This window comes from Hypomesus transpacificus, chromosome 11 (genome assembly GCF_021917145.1).
Source record: "Hypomesus transpacificus isolate Combined female chromosome 11, fHypTra1, whole genome shotgun sequence".
In the NCBI taxonomy this organism is placed as follows: Eukaryota; Metazoa; Chordata; class Actinopteri; order Osmeriformes; family Osmeridae; genus Hypomesus; species Hypomesus transpacificus.
In genome coordinates, this window is record NC_061070.1 from 14,032,121 (window position 1) to 14,043,381 (window position 11,261).

General features: G+C 38.5%; 2 protein-coding genes across 6 annotated transcripts; both read left to right on the top strand.

Annotated features, from left to right (window-relative positions):
- The first annotated feature begins 1,209 nt into the window (after positions 1 to 1,209).
- On the top strand, positions 1,210 to 6,639 carry mocos (molybdenum cofactor sulfurase). 5 transcript variants are annotated; one of them, XR_006956785.1, is made up of 15 exons: positions 1,210 to 1,609; positions 1,846 to 1,935; positions 2,149 to 2,215; positions 2,348 to 2,998; positions 3,090 to 3,166; positions 3,267 to 3,466; positions 3,639 to 3,755; positions 4,013 to 4,411; positions 5,052 to 5,214; positions 5,323 to 5,410; positions 5,492 to 5,616; positions 5,719 to 5,812; positions 5,925 to 6,066; positions 6,157 to 6,257; positions 6,380 to 6,639. XR_006956785.1 is itself a non-coding variant. In XM_047030013.1 (15 exons), exons 1-15 carry the CDS (start codon positions 1,468 to 1,470, stop codon positions 6,479 to 6,481), a joined length of 2,562 nt encoding a protein of 853 aa, XP_046885969.1. In that variant the 5' UTR covers positions 1,210 to 1,467; the 3' UTR covers positions 6,482 to 6,639. The 5 variants fall into 5 exon arrangements, 3 of the variants coding, with proteins under 3 accessions (XP_046885969.1, XP_046885971.1, XP_046885972.1); XM_047030013.1 differs by having other exon boundaries at positions 6,153 to 6,257; XM_047030015.1 differs by having other exon boundaries at positions 5,492 to 5,604; positions 6,153 to 6,257.
- Positions 6,640 to 6,940: 301 nt separating this feature from the next.
- On the top strand, positions 6,941 to 10,940 carry si:ch211-117n7.7 (Monoacylglycerol lipase ABHD12-like). The gene is made up of 13 exons (XM_047029266.1): positions 6,941 to 7,217; positions 7,351 to 7,472; positions 7,561 to 7,666; positions 7,835 to 7,954; positions 8,122 to 8,152; positions 8,247 to 8,292; positions 8,521 to 8,650; positions 8,887 to 8,924; positions 9,106 to 9,185; positions 9,428 to 9,510; positions 10,098 to 10,176; positions 10,346 to 10,470; positions 10,556 to 10,940. Exons 1-13 carry the CDS (start codon positions 7,126 to 7,128, stop codon positions 10,581 to 10,583), a joined length of 1,080 nt encoding a protein of 359 aa, XP_046885222.1. The 5' UTR covers positions 6,941 to 7,125; the 3' UTR covers positions 10,584 to 10,940.
- The last annotated feature ends 321 nt before the right edge of the window (positions 10,941 to 11,261 follow it).

Genomic DNA, 11,261 nt, shown 5'->3' on the forward strand with positions numbered 1-11,261 from the left:
AAACTGTCTCTTCGTCTGGACACTAGCCAGTACAGATACAGTGCTAGTTACAGCCACTAAGGAAAGCTATGGAGGTATATTTTCTGTGGTCAACAAAACCAACAAACAAGCCAACTACAGTGGGTAACCCAAAGGGGTCGGTCTGTGACAGTTTTTTATACCATTAGCGTGCTAACCTTTTAGACTCTTTAGATTAAGTGTGGCTCTAGTACTAAAAATAAATCCTCCATGTCAATTTTTATTTAGTTCAGAAGAGCACTGGGCATGCCCATCAACAAAATGAGGGCAGAAGTGTACAATGAAGTGTTTAGTTATGTTTGGAATGACACAATGTCTTCATGGGGTGCTTTGACCCCTCTCTGCCCCTCCCCCACGCCAAGCTCCTCCACCCAGTAATGAGGCCATAGTGGACACAATACAGCACTCTGCACCAGAGATGCATTCAACTGAGATCTTAAATTGTAAAGGGAAATGAATCAGCGAAGCATAAGTGGCATATTTAATTACTGTTCACTGCAAGGAGACAACAACATCCTTTGTTAGATTCATGTCAGTCTCTTTCAGACCATGTGCTTAACCTTCCTACATAGAAAACAGGCTGCAGGCTCCCTCTTCATAGCAGCTTTATGCTGTGTGGGTGTATTGAAATAAGACAGACCATAGGATATCTGGATAGGGCTACATGAGTGGCTGATGCAAAGACAGACATTTTTAAGTACATTTACCATTTATTTCCATCTAGAGGAGCTGTGTCCTCATATCCAATAGAGACCCATCTTGTAGTATTATAGCCACAGGCCTTCAGATGTCAATTCCATTAGTTTAGCAATTGGTGATATGGATTTATTACTGTCAAGGCTCTCAAATTTTATACAAAGTTTGGCGTGAGATTAACATACCTGTCAACGTTTGGGTAACCATACCCTCCCGGGAGTGTGTGTGTGTGTGTGTGTGTGTGTGTGTGTGTGTGTGTGGGGGGGGGGGGGGGTGATGTTTTCTGATTGGTATTTCACCCTGTGTAAGTCAAGACATCTATCATCTCAGTATGCCTGCGCCTCGTCCATTATATAGTGGGACAAGTGATCCCTTACTTCTCAGCGTGAGACATGGCTGGAATCTCACAGCGAATGCGTGAGACTTGAGAGCACTGACTGTTACTGTGCAGCAACTAATATTGTGTTTATGGAACTTAACTAATTTATTGCCCCCTACCGAACCTCCTGTAGTTTCTAAATTCGATTAAAACAAGTTAAATCCTTCGAGATACACACACTTCAGAATCGGACAGATCGATGTTTCCTGTTTAATGTTGATGGTTGTTAAAATAAGGAATCCATGTCCTTCTGAAAAGAGGAACTCAAAGTAAATCGTTTCGATACATTTCAACTCGTGAGCACCAAAGAGGTGGGCCTGTGGGTGGACTTCGAACTTTGTAAAAACCACTGAAACACTTCAACACTTTACATCATGCATAACAACAACATGCAGGAGAAACAGCTGGATTTTTCAAAACTATGCACGTTTGACAATTACAAGGAAGTCTGGAAGAAATACGGTTACCCAAGTAACTTGTCTGATGTGTTACAACAGGACTTCAGAAGGATTAAAGGTACACTACTGGTGTTACCGATTGTTGCTTCAGCCCATTTCTTATCGATATGGGCCAATTTTTTGAAAAAACATTGGACCAAACGGCTACGAAATATTTCTTGGAGGGGAACCGTTTTCCGACTCGTTTTCTATTATCGTATGCCAATGATCACAACGCTGTTTCTTACATAAAGATGCCGTTTTACACTTAGAAAAATATAGATGTGTAAAATTATTCCATCCCATGTTTCACAGGAATAACTTACCTGGATCACGCTGCGGCCACTCTATATCCTGAATCGCTGGTGAGAAACTTCTGCCAGGATATCTCCACAAATGTGTATGGTAAGACTGTGAAAATAACCTACCTTTGTATTGCAAATATATTTCAGCTCTTACTACTAGTGAATTGCTCTTGTATATATGTTCACAAGGTCACTCACTAGATGAATATATGGGTCTAGCCTTGTAAACATTTCAGACACGAGCCTATGACACTATGGGATCTTTTAATTTAACAGAATGTTTACTTCTGGGCTTTTACATTGTCCTCCATAGGCAACCCTCACAGCCAAAACCCCAGCAGCAGACTAACATATGATACAGTGGAGCGTGTCAGAGACAGGTATCTTTATTGCCTTACATAGCAGACCTTTACTCTGAATGTCTCAGCTAACTAGGATAAGTAGTGAGTAATAAGAAGTGTAAACTCATTTTTAATGTCATTTTTCTAAAATAGACTTTCAATTTATTTCAGGGTATTGCAGCATTTCAATACCACATCTGAGGAATACTCAGTGATTTTCACTTCTGGCTGTACAGCTGCACTCAAATTAGTGGCTGAGAGTTTTCCCTGGAGGTCTCCTACTGCAACAGAGGCAGGGGGCAGGAGTCAGTTCTGCTACCTGACTGACAACCATACCTCAGTGGTGGGCATCAGAGCAGTGACTTCAGCACTGGGAGTAGTTACTCTCCCTGTCTCACCACAGGAAGTGGAGACGAGAGCCAAAGATGGGCCACAGAATAAAGGCAATGGTTGCCAGACTCCACATCTTTTTTGTTATCCAGCTCAGAGCAACTTCTCAGGCAGAAGGTATCCACTGAGTTATGTGAAAGGCATCAAGGCAAGAGAGCTCTACCCAGCAAGTGACTACCAAGGCTTGTGGTTTGTCCTGCTGGATGCTGCCTCCTATGTCAGTTGCTCTCAGTTGGACTTGCAGGAGCACTCTGCTGACTTCATTCCCATCTCCTTCTACAAAATGTTTGGCTTTCCCACTGGTTTGGGGGCTCTGCTGGTGAGGAATGATTGTGCAGCCTTTCTGAGGAAGGGTTACTTTGGAGGGGGGACGGCTGCAGCCTACCTAGCAGGCGATGATTACTACGTGCAAACAACAAACATTTCTGACAGGTAGAAAATTAGATAAGTAATACATTTATTTAATTATGATGTTGGATATGTTTACAAACGGTTAAGTCTATTTTACTTTTTCTTGGTATAGGTTTGAAGATGGCACTCTATCTTTTCTGGACATCATTTCTTTAAATCATGGATTTGATGCTCTGCAGACAATTACAGGTATTGCAAAGCCATAACATGACCCATTATTCACACTAGATTTGTCATCGTGAGTACACAGTTAAACAGCAACCTTTTTATTTTAAATGTTCTGCTTCAGGTGACATGGACAAGATCCAGATGCACACATTTGGTTTAGCACGCTATACCTACATGTTGCTATCCTGTCTTCATCATAACAATGGTAAACCAGTTGCTCAGATATACACTGCCAGCGAGTTTGAGAATCCAAGCACGCAAGGACCAATCCTCAATTTCAACTTGATTGACTGTCACGAACATACCATTGGATACTCCCAGGTTAATTCAAGTGGTTCTGTTTTTATTCAGTGGCACTAGACTGTATTTTACATACAGATATTATCACCAAGTTTAGTCAACAAATATTTCATCTAGTAACAGTAAACATGAATGCTTACAAAAATGTCATTCCACTTTCTGATGCATTCCTCCGATATCTTATTCTGTTCAGGTGGAAAAGCTGGCGAGCCTTTTCAACATCCATGTGCGCACAGGTTGCTTCTGTAATATAGGTGCCTGTCAGCTTTTCCTTGGTACATCAGATCAAGAGGTGAAGAAAAACTTACAAGTGAGTCATGAAGTGTGCCTTTTATGTACCTTTCACTTAAAGCAGTGAAAGGTACACAATCATCAAACATGGTTGTGGTCCTATTGTTTTCTTCACTGCAGTGCAGGCATGAACAGGCAAAAGACCATGATTATAACTAATCATACATTAAGGGGGGCCACAAGGGGGTCCAATCTTGTTGTGTCCAATCCAATCATTGTAAAATATTTCATATATGTTATATATTATTCTTATTTGCTTCTGCTATTTACCTCAAGGTTGGTCATGTGTGTGGAGATAACATAGACCTAGTGGATGGCCGACCAACAGGATCTGTACGTGTTTCCTTTGGCTACATGTCAACCTTTCAAGACTGCAAGACATTCCTGAAGTTTGTGGTAGACTGCTTTGTAGAGAAACCTGTAAAGATGGATCAAAAGAGATGGAAAAGACTGAAATCAGCCACTTCCTTAGAAGACTCCAGTCCAGATCTGATTAGCAGAACGACTGAGGAGAAAGTTGGAAATGTTCACAGAGGAGCAATAAATGTCACTACAGAACCTTCGGTAAACACTTTTGAAGACAATGCCACAACCAAGGACACCAGGACCCATGGGAAGGGCCTCACTCTGGTGAACATTTACATATATCCCATCAAATCCTGTGCAGCATTTCAGGTCTGTACGTTTTTCTTCTCTGTATTGTTTTCTGGGCAGTCTGTAAATCTTCCAGGGAGATTACAGTTATCTGGAACCTTCAAAATCACATATCTTTCCGACTGCTAGATCCTTTAGATTGTATTTCAAGAATTGCTTATTGCACTGACATTTTCTTCCACAGTTGTCAAATGTTTGGTAACCAAATGATAGTGACTTAACACTTTATCTGTCTAAATATCTTACTATTTACAAAGAGTTGTAAATGAATGAACAAGGTAAAGATAATGAAAAACTGAACATTTCATTCTTGGTTACTTATAAAGAATAGTCAAGAAGTACAAATGTAATTTCCATGGACTTATTTCCCTCTAATGTACAGCATGAGGTAATCAAGTCTTAACATGGCGTACAAGAGTGTAAATCTTCGGCCTTTATATAGTGTACCATAACAATACTATAACTCATTATACACTTTAAGTCTCTACCATCTTCTAACCATCTCTAGTTGGATGCTTTGTGCTATAGATATAGAACTAAGTAATGTCCACCAAATGACCTAAAACCTTAGCACTGCAGGTCCCAAGTGAGACCAAAATGCACAGTAATAATGTGTATTGGCCTAGCTGTGTCGTCATGGAGCTGTGTGTATCATTTGCAGGTCTGTGACTGGCCTATGGGACCTCAGGGGCTGCTTTATGACAGAGGCTGGATGGTGGTGAATGGAAATGGAGTGTGTCTGAGCCAGAAGAGGGAGGCACGCTTATGTCTTATTCATCCTCAAGTTCACCTTCCCTCAAACACACTCCACCTGCATGCCTCAGGTTAGATGGTACATTCTATTTTACAAAGCTTTAGCAACAAAGATGGATTCTAATTATACATTTTCTGTGTCAATGGTCTTGCAAAAAAAAGTTGTTTTTGGTTGTAAGGAATGGATTCAATTTCTGTTCCCTTGAATATCCCCAATGAGACCCTCCAGAGAAATAAGGTTTGTCAAAGCAAGGTCTGTGGTGACAGGTGAGTTAGACTTTTTATCGTACAAGATTTTATAATAACTTTCAAGTCATTGCAGTTATACTGATCATTCCTATACCCAAGGGTAAAGACAGTGGATTGTGGCGAGGAGGCAGCATCATGGCTATCAGAGTTCCTTGGACAGCCTTGTCGCCTCATTAGACAAAGTTCTGATGTAATTCGTGACATGAAAAATGGTATTGAACAAGGTGCATTGAATTTTAGTGTCTATAGAAATGGATCTGTTCAGTTATTCCCCTATGTCCTATGTAATTGATTTTGAAAATGATTTTGGCTACCCCTGCTATTAGGCATGCCCTCTGCCCTCTCATTGGTGAATGAAGCCCAGTATTTATTGATCAACCGTGCCAGTGTTGAGTTGCTTCTGAAACACATCACCAGCAGGTACATAAATCAGTTCAATAGACCATGTTAAGGCAGACAATAATCAAAATAGAAACCTGTTTAATACATAGTTTGTTTATCTGTTATATGGTTTGTTTTCACTGTGATACAGGCAGGAGAGCACTGAGGACCATCCGTCGTTCAATATCCAGCAGCTCATTGGTCGCTTCCGAGCCAATTTAGTAATTGATGGGATAGAACCCTTTGAAGAAGATGATTGGTCACACTTGATTATTGGAAACACTCAATTTCAGGTGGGATTTATTTTGAATTGGATCAGACCTGTGTGACTGATAAACAACAAAAATGCTAATGACCATGCTTATGGTTATCTTAAAAGGTAGCAGGTCGATGTGGCAGATGCCAGGTGATTGGGGTTAATCAAGACACAGGTGCAAAGACCAAGGAACCTCTTCTGTCTCTCTCTGCATACCACAAGGGAAAGGTCAGGAAAAAACTGTGTTGACGCAAATACATCTCTTTCTCTGTCTTCTCATACTTTAATAACTTGTCTCTTTTTGGCATACATATTTTGTTCCATAAACTCATACTGTTCATTCTCTTCAGGTGACCTTTGGTGTTTACCTCAACCATCAATCACAGGAAAATCCCACTGAAGCCTATACTTTAACTATTGGTTCTTCTGTAATGCCTGATATGTTAAAATAATGCTATTATTATTCTATATTTTCTTCCACACATTTGTAGTGTCAATATTGTCAGCGTTTGACTTCAACATTGTAATTTTTTGTGTGTTGTTAATGTTAATAACACTTTAAATAGTTGTTAATGTTAATAAACCTTCATGTGATACAGTCATACCACAATGCGCTGTTTTAATGTGAAAATTAGTAGAGCATACGTTTCATGTGTTTCTTTTCTTTTTAAAGTTAGCTAATGTTAATATTTCGTTATATCTCGAGTGAAGTACACAAATTGACCGTACTCAGGTGTATCGTGTAATGCCATGCAAATGGAGAAATACATTCCGATTTAGTCTATATTTAGGTCATAATTAAGTGGCGAGTGTGTAAAGGTGGACTCCAAAAATCCTAGGTACATATTATATGTAGGATTTGCAAATCACAAAGGACTACCTTAAACTTTCATCCATTCGATTTTGCATCATTTCCTTATTGGTTGATATTGATTCATTTGGGTTGTAACTGCAAAGATTACGTCCCAAAGACGCAGTCTATTCATAGGCAAACCCATTGCATGGTCTGAGTTTCAACTGTTGTAAAATTGTAGTTTACAGCTACACATTAACAAAAAAAGCTGATAGTTGTTAGTTGCTGAAAAGTCAAAGCAAAATGAGGAAAAGGACCAGTGACCGTGTCGATGTTTCCAAACCGTCAGGCTCCAAGGTCCAACCTGTGGAAGTTGCCTCATCAAATGTGAAACCGTAAGTATGCTAAATAAATACTAGTTATTGTTTTTAAGACTCCTCTTTGGAAACAATGGACACAAAATGAATTAAACTAAGTGAGCAAATATTTAATTTAGGAATAACGTGTTCTACCTCTCTCTCTCCCCAGCTCCAGCTCTTGGTTGTGGTTTAAAAGAGGTTTATTGGCACTAGTTGTTTTATACATTTCCGTGCCTTTAATGTTGCGACTCTCCCCTGACTTGCTGACACATGTAGTATATTCCCACAGAAGTAAGATTTTAAACATCAGCCTAGTCTATTAACATAATAAAATAAGAAGACGTAACGGAACCCACTGAGTTTTGCTCCTCTCTTTCAGTCAGGGTCCCATTCTTAACTGATCTCAGCCAACCTGCTGAACTTTCTCTAAATCATACTGTGAACCTGTACCTTTCACCTGAAGAAGGAGTATCACTGGGTGTATGGTGAGTTACTACTTTATGATGAGGCTAATGGAGAGATTATTTGGTCCATCTTGCCTACTGCTAGGCTAATAAACTTAAGTGAAATGTAATGTTGTGTCAATTTGTCACCAGTGTGCTCTATTTAAATTTTCAGGATGTAATCCATTTCCAATGTGTCATTTTACTCAGGCACACAGTTCCTGAAAATCAGTGGAAACAGGCTCAGGGGAAGGACTTGGACTGGTATCAGAGCTCTTTGGGAGGTGGAAGTCCAATTGTTATTTACCTCCATGGAAATGGAGGTACAAGGTATCAGGATGATTGTAGGCCTATTCTTTGCTAAACATACTGCATATGATAGACATTGCAATACTTTTTCACACTACAGGAATGATAATTAAGTAGTGTTAGTTACTTATACAACTGTTTGTGATCTTTGTTACCTATATCTGTGCTCTTTATGTTCATTCAAACAGGGCAGCAAGTCACCGTGTGGGACTAGCTAATGTAAGCGACTGCTTTTTACAAAAGTCAGTTTTCTACTACATATTATAAGCCTACTATTTAAAAATAAGTGATTTATCCGCTGCTACGTCCATAGGTTCTGAGTGCAGTAGGTTACCATGTTCTGGCTTTGGATTACAGAGGTTGGTGAATTCAATCTATTTAGTGAAGCTATTGTATGACGTAACATGTTTTTGCTTGGTTTGATACACTGCTCCAAGATATTTCAGATTTGTCCTGTCGTAGGGCTGCCACTTAACTATTTTTGACCTCTCCTTCTGATGTTGGTTTCCATCTGACTGGCTGCCACCTTGTGGCCACACTATTTCATACATGAGTTGTGTAGCCATTGACATTGGAAATTCTGTCAGGATTTGGAGATTCCTCAGGGAAACCCACTGAAGCTGGACTGACTACTGATGTCCTTCATTTGTATCAATGGGTGAAAGCCCACAGCGGTAGCAGTCTGGTCTTAATTTGGGGACACTCCCTTGGCACTGGGTCAGTGGTAATCAATTATTTAAAATTAGGCAAATGGATGATCAGTGTTTTCTGGTTCTGTATTGAGAGCTTTTACACATTTTCCTTGAAAAGTCCATACCTGGAACCTTACCTTTTACGCATACTGAATTGGTATAAATGAACAAAGGAGATTGCCCTGGCTACCACTACTTGTCTAAACAATCGAAAAGGGCCTGAAGTAACTTCCCCTAATGCACCTCCTTATCTTAATGCAGAGTGGCCACAAACACTGCAGTCAAACTAATGGAGAATGGTAGGTACAGAAATTCTACTTACGTTATGATTTGGGTTTTTTTCAGTAACAAAATGGAAAGGCATCACAAAAAAATGTTAACAACCCAAAACCGAACAACAGTCATAAATTATCATAATATACATTTCCCGAATACTATTCTTCTGATAGTGAGAATGTAACTACATTTTGAATTTTAAAGGGGTGGTGGTTGATGGTGTGATTCTTGAGGGTGTATTCACAAATATTCGACAGCAAGGTGCCCATCATCCTTTCACCTGGGTAAGACACAGTATTTATATATGTATATATTTATAAAAATATGTGTATATATATATATATATATATTATACTTATTCAATTATATATATATATTATACTTATTCAATTATATATATATATATATATATATATATATATATATATATATATATATATGAATACATAAATATGGGTTAAATAGGACTTGTTCCAATTCTAATGTCATCTGTTTGTTAACATATTTTATATCTTTCCACCCTTAGTTTTACTGGAGGTTTCCAGGCTTTGATTATTTTTTTCTGGACACATTGTCAAAGAACAATGTTATCTTCCCTAATGATGAGAAGTAAGTAAATTGCACGTTTTTTATTCAAACTCCGCCCATTTGCCTGTTTTTGAGAGGCACATATAGAAATCAATTCTGTATATGATCCATATACCATAACATGCACCATTTAAAATATTGTTGCAACCTGAGGAAACGGTCATGCTATTTGTTGACAGTCTGTGCTGATTAGTGCAAGGGTTTATGGGGCTGTTAGTTTTCATTTAATTATGTTTTCATAATGCTGTGTTCACGTTTTAATCATTATTGTGTTTCATGTTGTATGGGTTTTGGTATTTGTATGTCTAGGAAAGTGTTGGGGACTGTTTTGTAATGTCACCATGACCTACTTTGGGATGGGAATTGATGACATCTGGTCAGTTTACCGGTTGAAAGTGTTAATAAAGTGTTAATAAACAGCAATCCTGTCGTTTAAGGCATAAAGGTTTGCTTAGAAAAAACTGAGACATCTCAGTCCGCATGATTGCTTCATGCCAGATTGTCACAATATATTTTTTTTTAATTCACCCTGACTTTGAAAATAATTACATATTTTTTTTTTTGTATAATAATATTTGTATCATTGTTGGTTTTCTGTCTTTCTGCAGTTTAGAAAAAATAAGGAGTCCTCTATTAATTCTTCATGCGGAAGATGATCACATAGTCCCTATCCACATGGCTGAGCAGGTGAGATGAACATTTATCAACAGAGTCTTCATTTTTGTCTTCTATCTGTTCATGTTTATAATAAGCATAATTCTAAGGCTGAATTAGCCTCTTTTCAAATGAAACTCTCATATCAAAAACTCTGATATTGTCTAATTTCACAACTGCTACTTATTACACTCCTTTAAAGCTGTATCAAATAGCGCAGAGTAACCAGAACTTAAAGAATCATGTCAAAATGGTACCATTTAGTGGATCCCTTGGGTATAAACACAATGGACTATACAAAGACCTTCACCTGCCAGACATAATTCGGTGAGAACATTTTAAAGTTTTAAATGGTTATTTTAATGCTATGCATTCCTGCAATGTTCGTAACTGTTTATCCTTTTCACAACAGGGAATTTGTTCTGTCACTGTCCCAGTAATTCACCAGTGAATACACAAGACTCATCAGATATCACGATTCAGGTGATTTCAGAACACTGCCTGTTAAGTATTGCTGCACGGTTTTATACTACTAGGCAACCCCTATGTATCAGTGTCATTGATCACCAGATTAAACAAACTTTTAGTAGCCACTTTTAGTAGTCAACAAGTTACAGCCCTGAAAGCATTCGGATTCAACTTATTGTTATGCTGTGTAAATATGGTTGAGAATAACATGGTAAAACTGCAGCCCTCTTCTATTGTTGAAGGAGTTTGGTGTGTCTGGATGAAATACCAAAAAATAATTAAAGTGTCGTCTAAACAAATAACTTATCATTAAAAAAATTCTGAGAGAATGCCTGACTCAAGGAATTTGTTTATATCTTATGAAGTTCTGTAGAGTAACTGTTTCCGGTCTTGATCACTGGAAAACTCGGTTTTCAAACGTTGCTATGTACATAATCAACCTATTTGTTGTGGCGTGAGTTAAGTCCGGTTTCATAAAATCACTTTACCAAAGGTAAAACGACTTAGTTCAAGCAATCAGATGACGTGGCTGAAGGTGGCGGACAGCGCAGCACATTTGTTCAAAAATTCAACAGCTTTTTCAACGTTTTTTCCTTTGGTTGGAGGAGACATACCATGTGACATAATTTCATCAATCAGGAGTGAGTGCG